Source organism: Aspergillus uvarum (assembly GCF_003184745.1).
Source record: "Aspergillus uvarum CBS 121591 unplaced genomic scaffold BO82scaffold_17, whole genome shotgun sequence".
In the NCBI taxonomy this organism is placed as follows: Eukaryota; Fungi; Ascomycota; class Eurotiomycetes; order Eurotiales; family Aspergillaceae; genus Aspergillus; species Aspergillus uvarum.
Window position 1 is genome coordinate 456,690 of NW_020291314.1, and position 23,312 is coordinate 480,001.

At 37.2% G+C, this 23,312-nt stretch overlaps 6 protein-coding genes across 6 annotated transcripts; 1 reads left to right on the forward strand and 5 right to left on the reverse strand.

Moving 5' to 3' along the window:
• Positions 1 to 11,481: 11,481 nt before the first annotated feature.
• Positions 11,482 to 11,634, reverse strand: BO82DRAFT_279882 (uncharacterized protein; the record flags this gene model as incomplete). Its single annotated transcript, XM_025631277.1, has 1 exon — positions 11,482 to 11,634. A coding segment is annotated over one exon (153 nt), but the record flags the coding sequence as incomplete, so codon positions are not given.
• A 1,392-nt stretch (positions 11,635 to 13,026) lies between these two features.
• BO82DRAFT_353053 (zinc-dependent alcohol dehydrogenase family protein) lies at positions 13,027 to 14,439 on the reverse strand. The gene has a single exon (XM_025634866.1). The coding sequence runs from the start codon at positions 14,398 to 14,400 to the stop codon at positions 13,393 to 13,395; it is 1,008 nt and encodes a 335-aa protein (XP_025493578.1). The 5' UTR covers positions 14,401 to 14,439; the 3' UTR covers positions 13,027 to 13,392.
• Positions 14,440 to 14,776: 337 nt separating this feature from the next.
• Positions 14,777 to 15,078, reverse strand: BO82DRAFT_45027 (uncharacterized protein). Its single transcript, XM_025641205.1, has one exon. The coding sequence runs from the start codon at positions 15,035 to 15,037 to the stop codon at positions 14,879 to 14,881; it is 159 nt and encodes a 52-aa protein (XP_025493579.1). The 5' UTR covers positions 15,038 to 15,078; the 3' UTR covers positions 14,777 to 14,878.
• A 1,547-nt stretch (positions 15,079 to 16,625) lies between these two features.
• BO82DRAFT_382435 (MFS transporter) lies at positions 16,626 to 18,486 on the reverse strand. The gene is made up of 4 exons (XM_025637933.1): positions 18,176 to 18,486; positions 17,719 to 18,097; positions 16,997 to 17,653; positions 16,626 to 16,939 (listed from the first exon to the last, which is right to left on the reverse strand). Exons 1-4 carry the CDS (start codon positions 18,370 to 18,372, stop codon positions 16,688 to 16,690), a joined length of 1,485 nt encoding a protein of 494 aa, XP_025493580.1. The 5' UTR covers positions 18,373 to 18,486; the 3' UTR covers positions 16,626 to 16,687.
• Positions 18,487 to 18,811: 325 nt separating this feature from the next.
• Positions 18,812 to 21,474, forward strand: BO82DRAFT_431094 (putative transcription factor; the record flags this gene model as incomplete). Its single annotated transcript, XM_025640667.1, has 3 exons — positions 18,812 to 19,591; positions 19,707 to 21,093; positions 21,150 to 21,474. The coding sequence occupies 3 exons, from the start codon at positions 18,812 to 18,814 to the stop codon at positions 21,293 to 21,295; spliced, it is 2,313 nt and encodes a 770-aa protein (XP_025493581.1). The 3' UTR covers positions 21,296 to 21,474.
• A 405-nt stretch (positions 21,475 to 21,879) lies between these two features.
• Positions 21,880 to 22,650, reverse strand: BO82DRAFT_411943 (uncharacterized protein; the record flags this gene model as incomplete). Its single annotated transcript, XM_025639819.1, has 2 exons — positions 21,880 to 22,380; positions 22,543 to 22,650. 2 exons carry the CDS (start codon positions 22,648 to 22,650, stop codon positions 21,880 to 21,882), a joined length of 609 nt encoding a protein of 202 aa, XP_025493582.1.
• Between the last annotated feature and the right edge of the window lie 662 nt (positions 22,651 to 23,312).

Genomic DNA, 23,312 nt, shown 5'->3' on the forward strand with positions numbered 1-23,312 from the left:
TTAGTTTTAAAAAATTAAAAAATAGCTTTTTTTTTTTTTTTTTTTTTGCTTCTTTCTCTTCTCTTTATATCAGATTTGTACGAACTAAAGCTGAGGGGGAAAAGTATTAGTATAGTTTTTCTTCTATTCCAGCTTTTAATTATTTGGTAGTTAGTTAGGGTTTGGCTGGGACTGCAGCCGCCATTTTATAGCTGCTTTTATATTATTAAATACTAAGGCTGGTTTTTAGATTGGTTCTGTATAGTCTTTTTATTTAATAAAATACTATAATTAGCTCTTCCGGCCTTTTATTATATACTGTTGTTATGGGACCAAGGCCCTGTTATAGAGCTCGGCTTCAGGCACCAGTTGACACCTGAGGCCTCGCACACTAAGTACTAAACTAGCACTAGCTTAGTGCACATATAAAAGAATTTCGTACGAACAGATGAAATAGCTCCTCAGCTATTTCTTCTTGTTTTAAGGCACGTTTCGATTAGCACAATCCATCCGTCCCGTAACAACTGTTTATTAAAAATTTCTTTAATTTTATATTTTTTTTTACTGTTAACTATTATAAGCGGTAGTTGTAAGTCTTTTTTATCTTATAACAGTAATATATTATCAGCTATTAGATAAAGTAGGTTGATATAAAATATAGAATAAATATTTTTTAATATATTAAATTATATAGTATATAATCCTATTCTTTTTAAAATAGTATATTTTGTATTTTTTTAATCTAGCTTTTTATTAGAGTAATTTATACAGATATTTTATAGGCTTAACTATATCTAATTATCTTTCTAGTATAACAGAGCAGCTTATTAGGATTAATTAGCCTATCTTATAGTATTCTATTATATATAGGCTATAGCACTTTGGGCCTAGTTTAAAGTATTATATATCTTTTATATAATTATATTTTTTTATTAAATAAGGCTGAAGGCAGCAACCTCTAGGTCTGTATTTTAAACTATTTTCTAACTATTTAGATTTAACTTATAACTATAGCTTAGAAAAAATAGTAAGAATCCTATAGCTGTACTTATATAACTGTTAATTACTAATTCTACTAAAGACAGTAGATTTATTTAGTTTTTTTAGTTATAGTTTATATAAGCTTTTAGATATACTTTAACAGTACTATTTATATATTCTGTTATTTTATCTGTTTAAAAATAATAGGCTGTAGACAACCTTCTAGTAATCTTTAGTAAATTATATACTTTTTTCTATATATAATTTATAAACTGGGTGCCTTAATCTAAAACTATAGTTTTTAAAAAGCTGTATTATTTAAGAACTGTTTTAATTAGGGCTTTAACTGTAGTTTCGGCAGTAATCTTTTTTATTATATAAAATATTATTTTTTTTATTAGTCTGTTTATAACTACTAAAATATTTATATACAACTTACTTTTAGATAAGTTAGTAATAAAATCTATTATTAATTCTTACCAGAATTAATCCAGTATTAGCAGTAGTTTTAGCAACCTGTGTTTTAATTTTCTCTATAATTTTATACAACTGTAGATATTACAGTTTTAAATATATTTTTATATATCCTAGGATATATTAGACTAGAAGTATATTTTATTAAAAAAAAATAAATCTGTTCTTAGCTGGAATATCTTATAATAAAAAAATTATAGTTGCTTTGGATAAGATCTGTATAAAGCAGTTTATAATTAGAAATCTACTGTTTTTTTTAAAAGTATATCCAAGCTTCTTTTGTTAAATATTTGTTTGGAAAGACTTTTAGTTTTAGCTGGAGTAGAAATTTATATATTTCTTTTTATATAAGTTTTGCTAGTTTTTAATAATCTATATTTACTGTTAGAATATAGATTTAGCTGTTTTTAGCTTTATTTTCTAGCTCTAGCAGTTCTGTAATAGTCTACTATATCTATTTTAAAAGACTTTTATCCAGTCCTATACTATATTTTTATAACTATATTAAAACTACAGTAAGTAAACCAGTTTTTAGTTTTAGATTTTTTTCTAATATTCTGCTAAAAATCTGTATTATACAAAATAATATTTTAGAATCTTATTTATTAGATATATTCTGTTTCTGTTATAAAAAAATATCTGCTTGCTTATTTTTTATTTTTTTTTAATAAACTAGTTTAAAGTTAAATCTACTTAAAATCAAGCTTTATTATATATATCTTTCTGTAAGTTTACAGAGCTTAAAAAAGTATTTTAAATTTTTATAATTAGTAATTACTATAAACTTTAGTATTAAGCGCAACTTGGCATCCCAAGCTTTTAGATACTATATAACTACTAGTAGTTTTTTATTATAGATCTTATAGTTATATTTAGCTGGTGTGTTCTATTTAGAAAAGTAGATATAAAAATACAGCTTTTTATTTTTATTTATTTAAAAAAGTATTTTTTTTATATTATAGCCTAAAAAGTCTGTTTCTACTACTATTATATATTTAGAATTAAAAAAATAGAAGATAGGCTTAGTTGTAAACTTTTTCTTTAATATCTAAAAGCTGGTCTTGTACTTTTAGGTCTATTAAAAGGGCTGATTTTTCTTAGTCAGATTTATAAGTAGTTGTACAGTGGCTGAGAATCTAAAAATAAATTTATAGTAAAAGTTTGCAAATTTTAAAAAGCTTTAGATAGCTTTTACTAATTTAGAGCTTTTTTATAAGATAATTGCCTTAATCTTTTTAGAATCTATTTTAATATCTTGCCTTATATATATAATAAATCTAAAATAAAGAGTTTTCTTTTTTTTAAACTTATACTTTTTAATATTTAAAAACAAGCCGGCTTTTTTTAGTTTCTGTAATACTTTTTATATGTATTTGCGGTGCTTTTTAATATCCCTATCTATATAGATTAACATATTATTAATATAGGCCGAACAGAATTTGTTAAGGTATTTATATAGTGCCCAGTTAATATACTTTTAAAAGATACTTAGGGTATTTGCTAGTCTAAAGAATATTACTAGCTATTTATATAGTCTATACTATATATAAAAGGCTATTATCTATTTTTAACCCTCTGTAATACAGATTTTATAAAAGGCGGACAAAATGTCTAGTTTAGTAAACTATTTTACTTTTCTAATTTGGTTTAGAGTCTTGTGAATTAGGGGAAGCAGGTAGCAGTTCTTTTTTATAATCATATTAAATACTTAGTAATTCATATATGTTACAGGACGGATGGATTGTGCTAATCGAAACGTGCCTTAGAACAAGAAAAAATAGCTAAGGAGCTATTTTATCTGTTTGTATAAAATTCTTTTATATATATACTAAGCTAATACTAGTTTAGTATTTAGTATATAAGGCCTTAGATGCTAACTAATATCTGAAGCTAAGCTTTATAATAGGGTTTTAGTTTTATAAGAGAAGTTTTTTTTTTTTTTTTTTAGTATCTTCTACAGCTTCTATTTATATAAACAGCTGTTTAGAGTTTAAAGTAACAGTTCTATATTTTGATCTTTTTTAGGTGATGTTATGGCTGGTTAGTAGATAGTATATATATAGACAGGGCCTGTATTACTTACTATAGTTCTTTTTTTTATATAAATCCTTTTTATTTAGTAAATACAGTAATCCTTTAGTAAATGGAATCTCTTCTTCTGTATGTTTCTTTTTTATCCAGTAAATAGGATCCCTTCTTTCTGTATATTCCTTTTTTATCTAGTAAATGGAATCTCTTCTTCCTGTATGTTCCTTTTTTATCCAGTAAATGGAATCTCTCTTTGTACTATTCACACGACCGGTTCCGGAGGTGTAGTCGGGTTTAGCTATTAGTATTGTATAAAGTATACAAAGTGCTATATAAAAAGGCCCCCCCCTCTTTTTAGCTTTTTTTTTTATATATCTTTTCTTTATTTTTTTTATTACTAATCTGTTTTTCTTTTATTTATATAATTCTTATTATTTTCTTTACTTATTAATATTATACCTTCTTCTTCTAATACTGGGGCTGGTAAGTCTGATTATCCGGATAATATACTAGTTTCTATCTGTTATAATCTTTTTTAGATTTTTTTTATTTTTACTAACTGTAATTTACTTTTTCTGCCTATATAATATATAACTATTTATAACCCCTATACTAGTAATACAAAGTACCGGATTACTATATAACTAATAGTATATAAAAATAAAGCTTTACTTTAATTTTACTATACTTTAGACTAGCAGTATATTTAGTGTTTTTTTTACTATAAATTTAAAATAAGGGTTGGTGCTTTTACTGTAGCTTAAATAAAAAAATCTAATAGTATTTCTATATAAAATACTAATAAAGTTAAATATATACCAGGCGCCTTTTTTATATTAACAGCCTTCTAATTACATCCTATAGTTTAGTAATACTATATTATTATAAGTATAATAATTAGATAAAATTCCGGTAAACTGTATAGCTGTTTAAATAGTAGAATAGGGCCTGTACAGACTGTAAGTTTAAAGATTATAGTATATATTATAGCTACTATAATCTAAATAAGTCTAAATATAAGCCTACAGCTATTACTACTTTCTTTTAAAATATTATTAAAAAATTAGTGGATTAAATCAGTGTATAAGCTGGATTTAGTATAGCAGTATTTAGTTTTTTTATTAGGTTAAGTACAGCTCCCCTTAATTAGTTTTAAAAAATTAAAAAAGGCTTTCTTTTCTTTTTTTTTTTATTTTTTTTATTTTTTTTTTATCTCAGATTTGTACGAACCAGAGCTGAGGGGGAAAAATATTAGTATAGTTTTTTTTCTATTCCAGTTTTTAATTATCCAGCAGTTAGTTAAGGTTTGGCTGGGACTGCAGCTGCTATTTTATAGCTGCTTCTATATTATTAAATATTAAAACTGGTTTCCAGATTAGTTCTGTATAGTCTTTTTATTTAATAAGATACTATAATTAGCTCTTCCAGCCTTTTATTATATACTATTTATTAAAGATTTCTTTAACCTTATATTCTTTTTTACTATTAATTATTATAGGTGGTGGTTGTAAGTCTTTTTTATCTTATAACAGTAATACATTATCAGCTGTTGGATGAAATAGGTTGATATAAAATATAAAATAAATACCCTTTAATATATTAAATTATATAGTATATAATCCTATTCTTTTTAAAACAGTATATTTTATATTTTTCCAATCTAGCTTTTTATTAGGGTGATTTATATAGATATTCTGTAGGCTTAACTATACCTAATCGCCCTTCTAGTATAATAGAGCGGTTTATTAGAATTAATTAGTCTGTTTTTTAGTATTCTATTATATATAGGCTATAGTACTTTAGGCTTAGTTTAAAATATTATATATTTTTTATATAATTATATCTTTTTATTAGATAGGGCTGGAGGTAGTAACCTCCGGATCTGTACTTTAAACTGTTTTCTAACTATTTAAATTTAACTTATAACCATAGCTTAGAAAAAACAGTAAGAATCCTATAGCTGTACTTATACAGCTGTTAATTACTAATTTTATTAAAAACAGCAGGTTTATCTAGTTTTTTTAATTATAGTCTGTATAAGCTTTTAGATATGCTTTAACAGTACTATTTATATATTCTATTACTCTATCTATTTAAAAATAATAGACTGTAGATAACCTTTTAGTAATCCCTAGTAGATTATATACTTTTTTTTATATATAACTTATAAACTAGGTGTCTCAATCTAAGACTATAGTTTTTAAAGGGCTGTATTATTTAAAAACTGTTTTAACTAGGGCCTTAGCTGTAGCTTTGGCAGTAATCTTTTTTATTATATAAAATATTACTTTTTTTATTAGTTTATTTATAACTACTAAAATATTTGTACACAACTTACTTTTAGGTAAGTTAGTAATAAAATCTATTATTAGTTCTTACTAAGATTAATCTAGTATTAGCAGCAGCTTTAGCAACCTATGTTTTAATTTTCTTTATAGTTTTATATAACTGCAGATGTTACAGTTTTAAATATATTTTTATATATTCTGGGATATATTAGGCTAGAAGTATGTTCTGCTAAAAAAAAAATAAATCTGTTCTTAGCTGGGATATTCTATAATAAAAAAATTATAGTTACTTTAGATAAGATCTATATAAAGCAGTTTATAGTTAGAAACCCACCACCTTTTTTAAAAGTATACTTAAACTTCTTCTATTAAATATTTGTTTAGGAAGACTTTCAGTTTTAGCTGGAATAAAAATTTATATATTTCTTTTTATATAAGCTTTACTAGTTTTTAATAATCTATATCTGCTACTAAAGTGCAGGTCCAGCTGTCTTTAGTTCTATCTTCTAATTCTAATAGTTTTATAATAATCTACTATATCTATTTTAAAAGGTCTTTGTCCAGTTTTATACTATATTTTTATAATTATACTAAGACCGCAGTAAGTAAACTAGTTTTTAGTTTTAGATCTTCTTTTAATATTCTGCTAAAGATCTATATTATACAGAATAATATTTTAGAATCTTATTTATTAGATATATTTTATTTTTATTATAAAAAAATATCTATCTGCTTATTCTCTGTTTCTTTTTAATAAACTAGTTTAAAATTAAATCTGCTTAAAATCAAGCTTTATTATATATATCTTTCTATAAGTTTGCACGGCTTAAAAAAGTATTTTAAATTCTTATAATTAATAATTACTATAAACTTTAGTATTAAGTATAACTTAGCATTCTAAGCTTTTAGATACTATACAACTACTAGTAGTTTTTTATTATAGATCTTATAGTTATACTTAGCTAGTATATTCTGTTTAGAAAAGTAGATATAAGAATATAGCTTTTTATTTTTATCTATTTAAAAAAGTGTTTCTTCTGTATTATAGCCTAAAAAGTCTGTCTCTACTACTATTATATATTTAGAATTAAAAAAACAGAGAACAGGCTTAGTTATAAACTTTTTCTTTAATATCCGAAAGCTGGTCTCGCACTTTTAGGTCTATTAAAAGAGCTGATCTTTCTTAATTAGATTTATAAGTAGTTGTACAGTGGCTAAAAATCTAGAAATAAATTTACAGTAAAAGTTTATAAATTCTAAAAAGCTTTAGACAGCTTTTACTAACTTAAAGCTCTTTTATAAGATAATTGTTTTAATCTTTTTAGAATCTATTTTAATACCTTACCCTGTATATACAATAAATCTAAAATAGAGAGTTTTCTTTTTTTTAAACTTATACTTTTTAATATCTAAAAACAAGCCGGCTTTCTTTAGTTTCTGTAATACTTTTTATATATATTTACAGTGCTTTTTAATATCTTTATCTATATAGATTAATATATTATTAATATAGGCTGAATAGAATTTATTAAAGTATTTATATAATGCCCAGTTAATATACTTTTAAAAGATACTTAGGGTATTTACTAGTCTAAAAAGTATTACTAGCTATTTATATAGCCTATACTATATATAAAAGGCTGTTATTTATTTTTAACCTTTTATAATACAGATTTTATAAAAGGCGGATAAAACATCTAGTTTAGTAAACTATTTTACTTTTCTAATTTGGTTTAAAGTCTTATAAATTAGGGGAAGCAGATAGCAGTTCTTTTTTATAATTATATTAAGTATTTAGTAATTTATATAGAATTTTAATTCTTTTTCTAGCTTTTATATAAAAAGCACTGGGACTGCTGCTAAAAAGTAACTGACTTATATAAAGTTCTTTTCTAGTAGTTTAATTAGTTCGGACTGTAAAACTATTAGTTCTTTCTAAAATATATTATAAAAAAAACCCTATAAAACTTCTGGCTTTTTTCTATTTTAGTATATAAGCTTAATTTTATAGTTAATATTCTTTTTCCAGTATAATAGTAGTTTCTCTGCATTCTCTGGTTGGAAAAGAGGCAGAAAGTTCTAATAATATTTAACAAGTATTATATATAGATTAACTACCTTTTTAGTTTAAAGTACTTTTTAAATATTAGTAAGTAAAACTATAAATACTTTTATACTTTTTTTAAATCTTTTTTACAGATAGTTTTTAAATCCTATTCTTATAATTAGCTGAAGTCTTAGATTTGTATATTATAAATATAGTAGGTCTCTTAGTCTTATTTTAGTTATATATAAAAATAATTATTCTTAGCCTGGTTTTAGAATATTATTATAACAGAAAAGCCAGCTCTTTCCTAGGATTAGATTATATTTAAGATTATTAGATATTATATAAAAGTATACTTCTTTTTTAGTATAGGATTCTATATTTATTTTTATCTGTATAATAGAGTGGATTAGTATTTTATTATCTAAAATTTCTTATACCAGTTTTAGATTAATACTAATAGTTAACAGGCTATTTACTTTAGCAAATATTTTACTTATAATACTATAGATTAGATATTTTAAGTTAATAAAAGTACAGGCAGTTACAGTAAGATCTAAAATAGCCTCTACTAAAAAAAAGTATATAACTATACATTTCTTTTTAAAACTTTTCTATTTTCTTTTAGTTTTATTTAGTAATTCTTATCTAGGTATATAATTTTATACTAGACTTTTTTTTTTCCTAAGTTGGTATTTTTGTCCGATAAGGTATACTGTTTTTTTTATTACTAAAAGATAGGTATAGCTGCAGCTATACTTATTAGTTGTACAGCAGATTTTAAAAAATATTAATAGATAAAATATCTATTTTACCTATAATAAAGGCAGTAATCTACTTTATATTTTTTTATATTTTACTAGATATTACCTATTAAGCCTATTTCTAAAGATTATTAGTTGTTAAGTAGAAGTATTATTTTTTTTACTATACAGCAGCTATTTAAATAGGCTTCTACTTTATTAGTTTAAGACTTAGTTTGTATCACACCAGCACAGTTTTAGTATAGCTTTTTTTAAAAAAAAAAATATTTTATTAAGATTATAGTTCATGCGGTGCAGTTAGTTGTAGTATTTTTTATATATAGGCTTTTAAAAAATTCTAACTAATCTTTTAATAAACCTTTAGTTTACTGCAGTATTTAGTATAGTTTTTTTTTATTTATCCAACTAATTATATCCTCCGGCCTGTAGTAGGGTTTTATTAAAATTATTTAAAAATTCTTTTAATTCTATTCTTTCTTATTTTATTATATTAACCCGGTTTAGGGCTTTTTATTATATATTAAGGTTTTTAAATATTTTATTTATTACTGCGAGCATATCCTCTAGTTATACTATTTCTATATTTTAGAATTTAATTTAAAAAAGAATCTGTTGTACTGTCTGTCTATATAGTCTACTATAAATATAAAAAACTTATTCCAGTTTAGTAGGGTAGCAACTTCTATTTATTATAAGTTTTATATATATATTTAGTTTAAATAGTTTATAGTTATACTTATCTTTTCTGTTAAATAGTTTTATATTAGGATATTAAAAGCAGGATCTGTAATTTGGCTTATATAGTTGCTGTAGGGGGTTTCCCTCTGGTTTACTATTAGTAGTAGGAATTATATTATAATACTATAGTTTATTTATCTGCTTTTTAAAAGCTGATTTCTGTTTTACTATTTCTGTACGGAGGCTGATTAGCTTCTATAGAAAAAGTTATATATTATTATATATAGCTGCAGACACTGCGGTCGGCTGCAGTCCTTCCTAGTCTATTTATTCTATTATTCTAATATTTCTTTTTATTCTGTTTTATTTTATTTATATGTCTAGTCGGGCTCTGTCTAGGACTTTTTAATAAGCTATTTCTAATATTACACAACAGATGGATTGTACTAATTAAAACGTGCCTTAGAATAAGAAAAAATAGCTAAAAAGCTATTTTATCTGTTTGTACAAAATTCTTTTATATGTGTGCTAAGCTAGTGCTAGTTTAGTACTTAGCGTGTAAGGCCTTAGGTGCCAACTGGTGCCTGAAGCCGAGCTCTATAACAGGGCCTTGGTCCCATAACAATATAGAATCTTAATTCTTTTTTTGGCTTTTATACAAAGAGTACTGAGGCTGCTGCTAAAAAGTAACTAACTTATATAAAGTTTTTTTTTAGTAGTTTAGTTAGTTTAGACTGTAGGACTGTTAGTTCTTTCTAGGATATATTATAAAAAGGGCCCTATAGAACTTCTGGCTTTTTTCTATTCTGATATATAAGCTTGATTTTGTGGTTGATACTCTTTTTCTAATATAGCAGTAGTTTCTCTACATTCTCTGATTAGAAAAAAGGCAGAAAGTTTTAATAGTATTTAAAAAGTATTATATATAGATCAACTGCCTTCTTAGTTTAAAATACTTTCTAAATATTAGTAAATAAGACTATAAATACTTTTATACTTCTTTTAGATTTTTTCTACAAATAGTCTCTAAATCCTGTTTTTGTAATTGGCTGAAGTTTTAGATTTATATATTATAAATATAGTAGGTCCCTTAATCTTATTTTAGTTGTATATAGAAATAATTATTTTTAGCTTGGTTTTAGAATACTATTATAACAGAACAGCCAGCTCTTCCCTAAAATCAGGTTATATCTAAGATTATTAGATATTATATAAAAGTATGCTTTTTTCTTAGTATAGAATCCTATATCTATTCTTATCTGTATAATAGAGTAGATTAGTACTTTATTACCTAAAATTTTTTATACCAGCCTTAGATTAATACTAATAGTTAACAGGCTATTTGCTTTAGTAAATATTTTACTTATAATACTATAGATTAGATATTTTAAATTAATAAGAGTATAGGCAGTTATAGTAAGATCTAAAATAGCCTTTACTAAAAAAAGGCGTATAATTATATATTTTTTTTTAAAACTTTTTTATTTTCTTTTAGTTTTATCTAGTAATTCTTATTTAGGTATATAATTTTATATTAGATTTTTTTTTTCCTAAGTTGGAGTTTTTGTCTGATAAGGGATACTATTTTTTTTATTACTAAAAGATAGATATAGCTGCAGCTATACTTATTAGTTGTATAGCAGGTTTTAGAAAATATTAGCAGATAAAATATCTATTTTACCTGCAATAAAGGCAGTAATCTTTTTTATATTTTTTTTATATTTTACTAGATATTACCTATTAAGCCTATTTCTGGGGATTGTTGGTTGTTAAGTAGAAGTAGTATTTTTCTTACTATATAGCAGCTATTTAAGTAGATTTTTACTTTATTAGTTTAAGACTTAGTTTATATTGCGCCGGCACGGTTTTAGTATAGCTTTTTTTAAAAAAAAAATACTCTGTTAAGATTATAGTTTATACAGTGCAGTTAGTTGTAATATTTTTTATATATAGGCTTTTAAAGAATTTTAACTAATCTTTTAATAAGCCTTTAGTTTACTGTAGTATTTAGTATGGTTTTTTTCTGTTTATCCAACTAATTATATCCTCCAGCCTATAGTAGGGCTTTGTTAAAGTTATTTAAAAATTTTTTTAATTCTATTCTTTCTTACTTTATTATATTAACCTGGTTTAGGGCTTTTTACTGTATATTAGGGTTTTTAAATACTTTATCTATTATTATAAATATATCCTTTAGTTATACTATTTCTATATTTTAAAATTTAATTTAAGGAAGAATTTTTTATACTGCCTGTTTGTATAGTCTACTGTAGATATAGAAAACTTGTTCCAGTCTGATAGAATAGTAATTTCCATCTATTATAAGTTTTATATATATATTTAGTTTAAATAGTTTGTAGTTGTGCTTGTCTTTCCTATTAAACAGTTTTATATTAGAATATTAGAAATAGGATCTGTAGTTTAGCTTATATAGCTACTGTAGGGGTTTTTCTTCTGATTTACTGTTAGTAGTAGAAGTTATATTATAACTCTATAATTTGTTTATCTACTTTTTAAAAGCTGATTTTTGTTTTACTATTTCTATACAGAGGCTGATTAGCTTCTGTAAGAGAAATTGTATATTATTATATATAGCTGCAGACACTGCGGTCGGCCGCAGTCCTTTCTAATTTATTTATTTTATTATTCTAATATTCCTTTTTATTCTGTTCTATTCTATTTATATGCCTAGTCGGGCTCCGTCTAGGACTTTTAAAGAGCTATTTCTAATATTATAGGACGGATGGATTGTGCTAATCGAAATGTGCCTTAAAATAAAAAGAAATAGCTGAGGAGCTATTTCACCTGTTCGTACGAAATTCTTTTATATATACGCTAAGCTAGTGCTAGTTTAGTACTTAGTATGCAAGGCCTCAGGTGCCAACTGGTGCCTGAAGCCGAGCTCTATAACAGGACCTTGGTCCCATAACATCCATACTAAATTCGTTATATAGAAGAAGAGTTATCCCTGAATAAGTCAGGATTTATATCTATTTAGAAAGATAAGATTTTATAGATAACGTGTTTGGAATTTTTCAAGGATCAGGTCTCAAAAAAACTATATTCGCTACAACGAAATCCTCGTTATAACGAAGTGGTCGGCCTTTCCCAATTGATATGTTATAGCGAGGATCCAAAGTAGCTAAGTTCTTGAGGTGAGCAACTCGCTTGGTGAATCGCCTGGTCACGTGGCTAGATTACTCGGGAACACAACAAAGCAGTACTAGGCTAAATACTACCTGGATACAAATTGTTCCAGATGGCAGAAAACAAATTCGCAACACCTCGGGGGGGAAATTAGGCAGAGCAAGAGAAAGACATGCTTGTTGCGATTATCAAAGATCGAACCTCTGTGAGCCTCGTCGAAAGTCTATAAGCTACATGGGCTAGTATGTACCCTTTTATATAATCACAGGCTCAGTGCTTCTTCTCTTCTAGACCGCGGTTATTTCCAGGCCCTTCGCTGTTGCGCACGCTGCTATAAGCGACCTGGCATGGAGGTACAATTCCGTGGGCATGCTTGGCTTTCCATCAACTTTCGTTGTAGCAGTATCAAAAGCACGGAACAAAGGGAGATTGTTGTATGGAATAGATCGAACCCTTGCAACAATCAGAGTTTTAGAGATCAGAGATATAGGTATGTATAGGCCTATTAACTGGTACGTACGACCACAGGGTGTGGAAAACAGGGCTTCCCGTCCGCTCAGCCGTACTTAAGCCACACGCCGGGAGGTTAGTAGTTGGGTGGGTGACCACCAGCGAATCCCTTCTGTTGTATGTTTTTTTCCCGTCTCTTACTGAGATCCCCAGCTCCAAAATGGTCTTTTTCTGTTCAGTTGTACAGTGCCTTGAATATGATAATGATTAGTTATCAATTCAGGCAAATGCTCTGCTCATAACATCACCTTCCCGACCAATATAATCCCGAATTCCTGCCGGCCGACAAATAGACTACCAGCTACCTAGTATATTGCAGTACCGAGACCCTGGTAGTCGATATCCTCAATCTGTTAAGCTATGAACAGACGGAACAGACTGCCGCTGCCGCTGCGAAGTATATTTGAAGACTCAAGCGCTCTGTCTATCGTAATCCGAACCCTGGACGAAACGTCTAGATCGTTTGAAATTGTTTCGAGCAAACTGCCATTCGGGATCAAGGATCCATAGGAGTCAGATCTGGCGACATCGATAGAAGTACTTTTCCATTCCGGGCAAGGGTAGCCTCATAGTCCAAAGCTTCTTTGAACGAAGAAAGTTGGAATACTCGTGCAACCTTTGATTCTGCGATGCCCTCGCGGACAAGATCGAAAACCTCATCCAAAGCGGACTGGATAACACGACGCTCGCTGGTATGTACCCAATCTCTCAAACGAAACAGAACTATCTGGACATCTGGACATTCCCTGTACAGCGAAGGAGATAAGGGCACGCCAGACAAAAGCCCGTAGTGGATAAGTCTGCCGCCACGAGCGAGTGAGCGAGCTAGATCATTACCCTCACTTCCACCAACAGCGTCATATGCGACATTAAGGCCTCGACTCTCAGTCAACTTGTAAAGTCTTTGTTTGAGATCCCCATCATGTGGACAGATCACTGCTGTTACGTCGGATCCATTCATCAATTGATCTAGAACATCGGGTCGCCTCGTTAGCGCAATTGGTCGCACGCCGACTCGATTGAGCATCCGAATGATCATCTGGCCGATAGCAGAAGTGGCAGCATTGACTACCACCGTAGCTGGAGGAGCTGGTGCATATTCCTTGGTCATCATCCAGGCGGTAAGTGGATTGATATAGGCCATTGCAGCCTGCTGGTCGGTCAGATCGGCGGGTACTGGAAAGCACCATTGTTCTTCGCTGAGCTTGAAATCTTGCCAGGCGCCTGCGCTTCCCAGAGGCAATACACGGTCGCCAACCTTCAATTCAGAAACATGGGCGCCGACTGCCTCGACCATACCAACTCCTTCGAATCCCGGGACAAAGGGCAGCGAAGTTCTCGTACGGTAGGCACCCGTGATTGGAATCAGATCCGAGGGATTGATACTGGCGAGCAGCATCCGTACCAATACCTGCCCAGGCCCAGGGATAGGTGGTGGATCGCAGGTTTCACCGGTGACCACCTCCTTTGGGGGACCGAAGGCTCGCACAATAGTCCTGAACATCGCGTTTGTGTATTGTGAAATGCCAGATTTCGATGCGGCTTGTCGATTGAGGGGTGCAAGTGTCGGGGAAGGCGGCTAAGAATAGGTCCCAGGTACCTAAGTTCGTCTTACCGCCCGGCATTATAAAGTAATATCAAGTGCTCTTTGCTGCGCTGCGACCCACCCATTCGCTCCTGCTCATGGATGCTACGGAAGACCATTGCGGCCACTCGGCAAATTGGGATTTTTCTTACTAAGTATCCTAACCGCAGCGGTAACCGCCCCTCTACGTACCGCCCCTCCTCCGCCGCCATCCCCTCCGGCCCCCAGGGCCTGTACAGTTAAAGTACTTCCATTCTAAGTTAATTTTTACTCTTTTACCACCCCCCCCGCTTTTACCCCTTTGTTATACTTCGGTAGATCTGCTCAGGATTATTTTAAAAGGAAAGGTTCATCATTTAAAGTGAAGTAAGGGTCATAGTCCTTTCAATGGATCGAATCAAGAGAGTTTGAAGAGAAAGGGTTTGTTGATAGGAAAGCGTATGGGATCAGAAACATTGGCTTCACGTCTGTCGTTGTCAATGGTTGTTGAGGGACAAGTATAGACACAGGTTCTAATTTTGGAAGCCATCATGTATGTAGACGACTCTTGCCCCATTCGCACTACATACACTAAATTAAGAATGTAGAGAGCTTGCTTACTTAACTAATTTATAAATTATAAGCACCCAACTCCGCTAGTATTCACATAGTCCCGGCAGTATAGCGGCCGCTCCTTCCTTGAATCTTTGAATTGAGGACTCAGAATTGAGGACTCAATGTCATTCACTCCTCAACACTTCTCCCTTGATGACCGTAGGGAGTAGAACAACAACCACGAACCCATTTCCTCCCCAAGTCAACAAACCTTTCCTTTTCAGTCTACCTCTATCAAGTTTATCAAGATGTCTTCTCAAAACGAGCAAAGGGTTTTCCATCTCACAGAGTCACTAAAGAGCCCGATGAAGCCGGCTTTCTTGTCCAAAACAGAGCCAGTGACAATGAGGGGTATGAGGCGGACGACTGCCCTCAGCAGAGAAATAAACGCGTGGGCAGGGAACGCCTACTCCTTCGACTTCTTCAGAACTTGCACTAGACATCGAAAGCTGAGGGAAACACGAGGCTTGGGCCAGGGTCAGAATTGATCAAACTTTGAGTGCTGTCATGCGCCAATAGCGAGTCAGCAGACACCGTCGGGCGTGCGAAGTGAGCCTAGGATTTGAAACAACTCTTGACCATCATTTTTACATAATGGAAGTCAAGATCACGGCCCGGGAGGTCGTCGGACTATTCAATCTGGTGTAACAAACAGAACGATCCCTCCACCCAACTGGCCATTGTGAAGGCGAAGAGAAAGGGCACGGTGAGCAGCGGCCTCCCTCAGCTCCTTGGTTACATGGGTCGGTCTTGTTTTCTCCCCTCAAGATAGTAAGTCCAGTATCTAACCCGAGTGCAGGATCGCTTAATCGTGCACGGATAAAGGATGAAAAGAAGAAAATTGGCTGTTTTGGGGCCATTACCAATGGCGAACAGTTCAACTTGTTATGCTAAACGAGCTACGCCAGGTAAGATCCTGCTAAGAATTAACCACTTTAGTGATAATACCTAATGAGACTTTCTTATAGTACTCGATCATCACATACCGATGGAAAGCGGGACAGAAGCAGCAAATTTGGCACTCTCTAAACTGGATTGTGGCGGCTGCGGCAGGCCAACCCCCGCAGGGCTGAATGATATGGACGAGTAAATCGAAGTATACATTAGATCAATTTCTATTCTACGATCGATCAAATGTCTAGACATGCTCGACAAAGTGACTGAAGGCAAGAAATCTCCCGAATGCACTCTTTGATGCGTAAGCCAAGGTCTTTCTCGGCCCCCTCCAGATACTCGACCGACTCGAGATTGGAAGCAGCGTGGGTGGACAAGGGAATGCCCGAGCTGCTGTTGATCGTTAGGGTTGGAAACGGGCTGGTCTTAGTCTCCGATTCCTGCTCTTCCCCTTCATCCTTCTTCACCTCTTCTTCCACCCTCACTTGAACCTTCGCCTTCACCTTCGCAGCCTCCTGCTCAACAGTGTCACGGACCAGGTCACCCTTCCATAGGTGACGCGGAATTACCCGCTTGCGCGTATGGCCCGAAGCCAAGGACTTCAAGTCTTGTCTGATTAGGTCTTATCAAGCTAGCATTGCATTTTCCACTCCGAGAATCAAGGCACTTAATAGCAATAAGGTATACATATAGTCTACTAAGAGCGGATCAGAGAACATCAGAAGTCGGCAGCCGTCTTGGCATGCATCCACGCCCCGTATTTGTAAAACAGCACGGGCGCAGGAAGGAAGGCCAGCGCCAGAAACCCCAGCAAGGTATTGCCCCACCCATACCCCAGCGACTGGTACATCGCCGGCCCGGCCAACGGCAAAAAGGTACTGCAGATGAACCGTAAAACGTTGTTGGCCGCCAAGGCTGACGTCGACGCTGCCGATCCGAAGAGGTCGACTAGATAGAGCTGGGCAGGCATCTGCAAAAGTAAGCAATGTGATTGATTACCTAGTAATCTGAAGAAAAGCTTGCTTACCATAACAAAGAATGAGCCAAACCCTATCACCGTAGTACCGATGATGGGCAATATCCAGTGCACCTTGTAGTAAGCCGTCCAGCCATAGATCAAGAGACCGATCGCAACGCAGGGGCAGAAGTAGATCATCAGCAACAGACGATACTCAGGTCGATGCTGTGTGACGCCGTCCTTCTTCATGCGCGCGGCTGTCACCCGATCTCCCAGGGGTTTGGCAATAAAAACACAACCGACCAACGACACGCCAAGGCCTAGATAGACCAGCCCGGAAGTTGCGGTAGTGAACCCGTACTGCTTTTCAAAAACGTCCGTGAACGTGGTAAACAGAAGATACATGAGTCCGAAGATGAGAGCCATGTAGATCGAAATCACTAACAAGATTGGGGACCGGAATAAAAGCTTGGTGGGCCGTACGAGGGCTTGCAGCAGAATTTGCTGCGACGGTTGGTTGTCTGACATCTTCGATCGTAGATGCAAGTTCCCGGTCGCCACACGAAGACGAGCTGTCTTACGCTCTAACAGGACTTTGGGATGTGTCTCTCGCATCACCACCAAGGCTGCAATCCCAATTGCGCCCCCGAAGATGGCGAGGAGCCAAAAGGTCCAACGCCACCCAAGACCTGCTGCGACAAAGCCGCCGATGAGGGGACCAAGTACCTAGCCACAGGAGAATATAGATCAGCTTGTTCGTATTCCATATGTTGAGCGAGGGTCAACCCTACCGGCCCAGCCATAGGGCCCAAGCTGTACAACGACATGGCAAGGACACGTTGCTGAATCACCGTCACATCGGCAATTGTCCCACCCCCCAAAGCCATCGGTGTACCTCCTGCACAGCCGGAGATAAAACGGCAAACCATAAAAGTGGCGAGATTTTGACTCAAGGCGTTCCCAATCATGAACGCCACGAAAAAGAGATTGGCGACATGATACACGGGTAAGCGGCCAAACACTTCGCTGAGGGGAGACATGAACATGGGACCCATGGCCAAGCCCAAAACATAGAGGGTAACGGCCAGAGTAGCCACCGTAGACGAGTGACTATCAAAGGTGTCGAGGACTTTGTTGATCCCGGGGGCACACATGGTAGGACCCATGTTCCTAAAATGGCAAATAGTCAGTAGATGAATGCATGAATGAGGGTCAATTCGGCCCCAGCTCGTGAAGATTGCGCCCTACATGACCAAAGAAATCAAGGCGACCACAATGACATGGGCCCATCGCTTGCCACTGGACCAGTTGTGTGGATTTTGCTGATCCTCAGGGCCATCCCAATCGACGATATCGTCGTTGTTGGTTGATTTGTCTTCAAACAGACTGGTCTTTTGAGAGACTGCGCTGACAGCTGTCTCGGTATCTTCTTGCTTAGCCGCCATACCTGACTGTGTCTGTCTGTCTGACTGCACGCAATACTTGGATGGTTTCGAATTAGTTGGTAAAGTTTGTATATAATTCGGTGGTGAAAGTTTTTAAAGGTAGAAGCCCCATCACACCACCGGAAGCTACGTCAACTGCATTGGTTTTATAAAACAAAAAAGTCAATGATGAGGGATGGACAGGGAAGCTATGTCCGATTGAAACTGTTTTCCGATCGTATATGCGGGCTTTCCTCCGATTAGGGCCGATCACCCCGCCGGCGCCGTATATACGGATGTTGGCCTCAGGCAGAGAGCACTAGTACTAGTTTCCGGGCTTTAAGGCATCCATTCATTGCTGACTCCGTCTCAAAGAATCCCCCTCCACACCAACCACCAACATCATCCCTCCTGCCTTCATCCTCCGTTGTTCCTCTCTTTCTTTGATCAGTCTAAGAAGATGCCCTCATCCAATGTCTCCATGTCGCAGGATCCGCTTCCCTCATTATCCAGCGGGATCCCTCCCGCCAAGCCCCGCCGCAGGCGTGATAAGCCCCAATTCTCCTGTAACGCGTGCCGTCAACGAAAGTCTCGATGCGATCGGCAACAGCCTACATGCTCCAGCTGTCTCTCGCGGGATCAGACGTGCGTCTACCTGACAGCTAGGCCCGGAGCATCCTCCTCGCTGGCCCCGTCCAGCGGGACCTCCGGAGTACATGATCGGCTGGTGCACCTGGAGCGTCTCGTGAAGTCGCTGATGGCCGACGGGATGGTATCTCACGCCCATAAGCCCCAGCAGCCACTGGCCACACCTAATTCCAGCTCCAGTGGTGATGTTCGACACGAGTCGGCCAATGGTCTTGATACGCAGTCGGACTGCGGAAGCATGCAGATCACCAGCTCCGAGCTGCGGTATGTGGCCAGTGAACACTGGGCGGCCATCCTGGACAGTATCGCCGACCTGAAAGCCCACTGTGACTGCGAGAAGCAGATCTCCCTGGCAGAGACGCCCACTCAGCTCAGTGAAGAGGAACCACCCCACTTTCGCCATGCTTTGTTGCTGTATGGATGTCATCGCCCCACGTCGCGGGCGGAGATTATCGCGGCTCTCCCGCCCAAGGCCGCCGTCGACCGCTACCTCTCGCGCTATTTCAACTATCTCGACCTAGTCGCATCTGGTGAGTCAGGTACTCCATTTTTCAACCCTTTTGTGCAATCCTCCGACCGTCTCGAGATGGAGGTGGGCTGATTTCTGAATGGTGTACTAGCTGCGGTACATGGGCCCAGCTTTCTGCGAGAGGCAAGTTGGCATACTTCAGATGACCTGTGAGCCCATGCTGACTAGGATCTCATAGTATGAGGCATTTTGGGCCGACTCCAGTCGAGTGTCCATCATATGGGTTGGTCTTCTGTTCAGCATGGTGTGTCTGGCGGTGGTGGCGTCGGATACGACCGACGGGCCCGAAGCGGAGCAGAAATCCCTCCAAGTTGACCTCTACCGCGAGAAGATCGTGCAATGCCTGGTCCTAGGCGAGTATACAAAGCCGGGACAATATGTGCTGGAAACTGTTGTGCACTATCTCTACATCGAATTCGGCATCAATCCGGACGCGGATCGGAACATCTGGTTTTTGTTAGGATTGGAAGTCAACCTGGCGATGCGGATGGGTTACCACCGCGACCCCAGCCACTTCCCGGGCATTTCGCCGCTGCAGGGGGAGATGCGACGACGACTTTGGGCCACCGTACTAACGAGCGATATTCTCCTCTCCAGCCAGATGGGCATGCCACGGATGATCTGTGATTGGAAGTGCGACACGGCCGAGCCCCGCAATCTCTACGACATGGACCTGGACCAGGAGCTGACCCAACTACCGCCGGCACGGCCCGAGACCGAGCACACCACCGCGCTGGGCATTATAGCGCGGCGACGCATGGTCATCGCGCTGGGCGCGATCGCCGACCTCGCGGACGCGGTCAAACCGGTCAGTTATGCCGAGATCATGCAAGCAGACAAGGCACTGCATGACGCCGTGGCCAGCATCCCCCCGCCGCTCCGCATCAAGCCGCTGGCGGCAAGCGTTACCGATTCGCCGCAGGTGATCATGTCGCGGCTCTTCCTGCGCCACCTTCTCTACAAGGGCCAGATCATGTTGCATCGACGGTTCTTGGAGATACATGTGGCAGCCACGGCGTCGGCAACAGCGACTGGTACTGGTGCTGGTGCTGGTGCTGGCGCTTGCGAGAACGTCAGCGAACAAGACAGCAGAGAAGTGCCCTTCGCGTACTCGCGCACCGCCTGTATCGACGCATCACTGGGGACGTTGCATATCCAGCACGTGCTCGACGAGGAGACCTGCCCGGGCGGCCAGCTCCACGAGATGCGGTGGCGCATCACCTCCAGCATGAACCACCTTTTTCTGACGGCGACGATGATCCTCTGCTCGCTGCTGCACCGAGAGCAACCGCTCGGCGAGCGCACGGAAGACATCCTGGCGGCCCTGCGCCGGGCCCGCACCATCTGGATGCGACGCAGTACCTCGTCCCGGGAGGCTAAGCGCGCGACGGAGATCGTCAGTCTCACGCTGGCGCGCGCGGGTGACGGGAACTGCAGTGCGACGAACACGGAGGTGGATGGCGAGGTGATGGTGGTGACGCAGGGCATGTCGACGGTCACTAGCAGCGACTTTACGACGGGGCTGGGGATGACCACCTGGTCCCATTCCATGGATTTGAATGAAGGTAAGCCTAATTGGCTCCACATTTTCATGACCTCTTTCGTGTCTGACTCGGATTAGCCGACCGACGGGTGATGCCGTCAATGCTGGGGCTGTTTCCTCTCCCACAATACGCAGGGATGAATTATTCCTTCCCCATGATGGGTGATTGGTTACAGATGCAATGGCTAGGTTCGCAGGAGGCGGATCCGTTCTTCCCTGGATGATTTATGTCGTCAGGATTTAATGCTTACTACTGGGTATAACAGCATATTGAGGATTCCTGTCATCGCCATAAGATCGGCAAGCGTGATAAGAGTATTTGACGAGCTTATCGAAACCTCATCGTTTTCGAGAAAATGGAGATCAGAGTCCGACATTCTTCAGTGTTGTAAGCACCAGGAACAGGCTGCAGTGCGAGACTACTGTAGGAAAAGGTTCCTCCGTGGTTCCGTACTACAGCAGTCACTACAGACTTGATGTCTATCTCTATGCAGCTTTTCTACATAGTATAAGGCCAGTCAGGGAGGATCTTTTGAACTTGTGTAGTGAAACCACAATATACCGCAGGTACACGCCTCGTTCTGCAATAAGATTCGCTGGGAGGCTATTATAAAACACGTGACAGTAAGGGCGCTACTCAGAACAGTTCTTTCTTTCTTCTAAGCCAAACCTAACCCTAAGTTGGCCATGTGAGATGTTGTGAGAGCACTGAAGGAGGCCATCGGTCCACATATCTCAACCTGGAGATCCTCGATAGTCCTGTGCTGTACATCGATGTCCCTCTTTGCCGGGGCATCCCCGCAGAAAGTTAGGGTATATCAGGAATGTCGTTGGCGGACTCAGGGCCCGGGGGCGCATTAGTACTGTCGAAATAATGATCCTCAAAGAAAAGCCTCCAGCCTGGCATTCCGTTGCCACGCGCGTTCGGATCATACTGGAACACAGCATGTCGTCTCCATTGCTGTTCCTCAATGGGGTCACTTTCATACTCCCCATTCTCATCGAAGATATATGGGACAGCGACGTACATCCTCGCCGCCGTGGGTGCTCCAGGAAGAAGTCGTACATTGAGCAAGTCACGTAGCTCTACAAATTTCCCGTCGTAGTTCGGTAAGAAAGGATTGTTGGGTGATAGTTCCCTGCGAGGGTGCATGATGTAGATGCGTGTGTCGTCCTCTGCCCCATTGAAGATAGTTGGGTCGAGGGCCGGGTCCTCCCCGTCTCGTGGTTTGTAACCAGAAATGAAATTGAGGACGCGTCTCTGGAAGGTTGCTTGTCGTGAAAAACTAGGATTCTCCCAGTAGTGTGCCTAGAAAAGAAGGGTTGGCCGCGGTAATGATTCACGGGGATTGAATGATCCTGGGCCTAGATCTAAATGGTGCTGCTCGAGCAAGCTTTCAATACCGGTCTTGGGCTGGGTTGGACACTTGACATCGAAAGGGGAAGTCTTTTATTGTGTGATGTTGCATACCATGTAGACCCCCGTTTTAGACACCACTGTTACAACAGTACACCCCATAAGACCCGTGGTGGCGATTTGAAAGGCACCACTATCCCCAAATCTTCGCTGCTGGGCCATCGACTTACTGGTCTCTATACCGCCTCGATATTGAACTATCGGCAGAGGCTCCCCGAATTACGAATCCCAAGCTTTCTTTGTTAGGTCTGCTTGTTTTGGAACGTAATCTCGGATACCGGCAAGGGTCAGGTCCGTAAAGGCACGCGGGTGGAGGCTTGTCCTTTCCACAAGCTGATGAGATGCGTTGCTATCACCTGGGGCTTCGGTGAGGCGAAGCCCGTAGCTGCGTCTTTTCAAGCTACCGGAGCAACCTTCTAAGGCTGGACCACATAAAGCACGGCATGACGGAGTATCTGGATCATCCCAAGTGCTTGTACCGCATTCAGGATCACTAAGGAGGGTCAGACAAGGTACCGTGAGGGAGCTGGGGTTAATCTTACGCTCGGGAATATATAAAGTGGCTCTTGTTGGCTTCTGTCAGCACTGCTAAGTAATCCGGCCACGTGATTCCAAAGGCCTTTTCATCTTGTTTACATACGGAACGTAGCTAGTTCAACCAACTTGCCAACCAACCATCAAGAATCATATCAAATACGTCCCAGAACCTCCCATGAAGCCTCTCAGTCCGCTGACAGCCTCCACCCCAAACGAGGTGGCTCTCGAATCCCTTACCTGGGAGGAAGTGAAGGATTTATCGGCGCCGATGAGTTTCCACAAAAGCG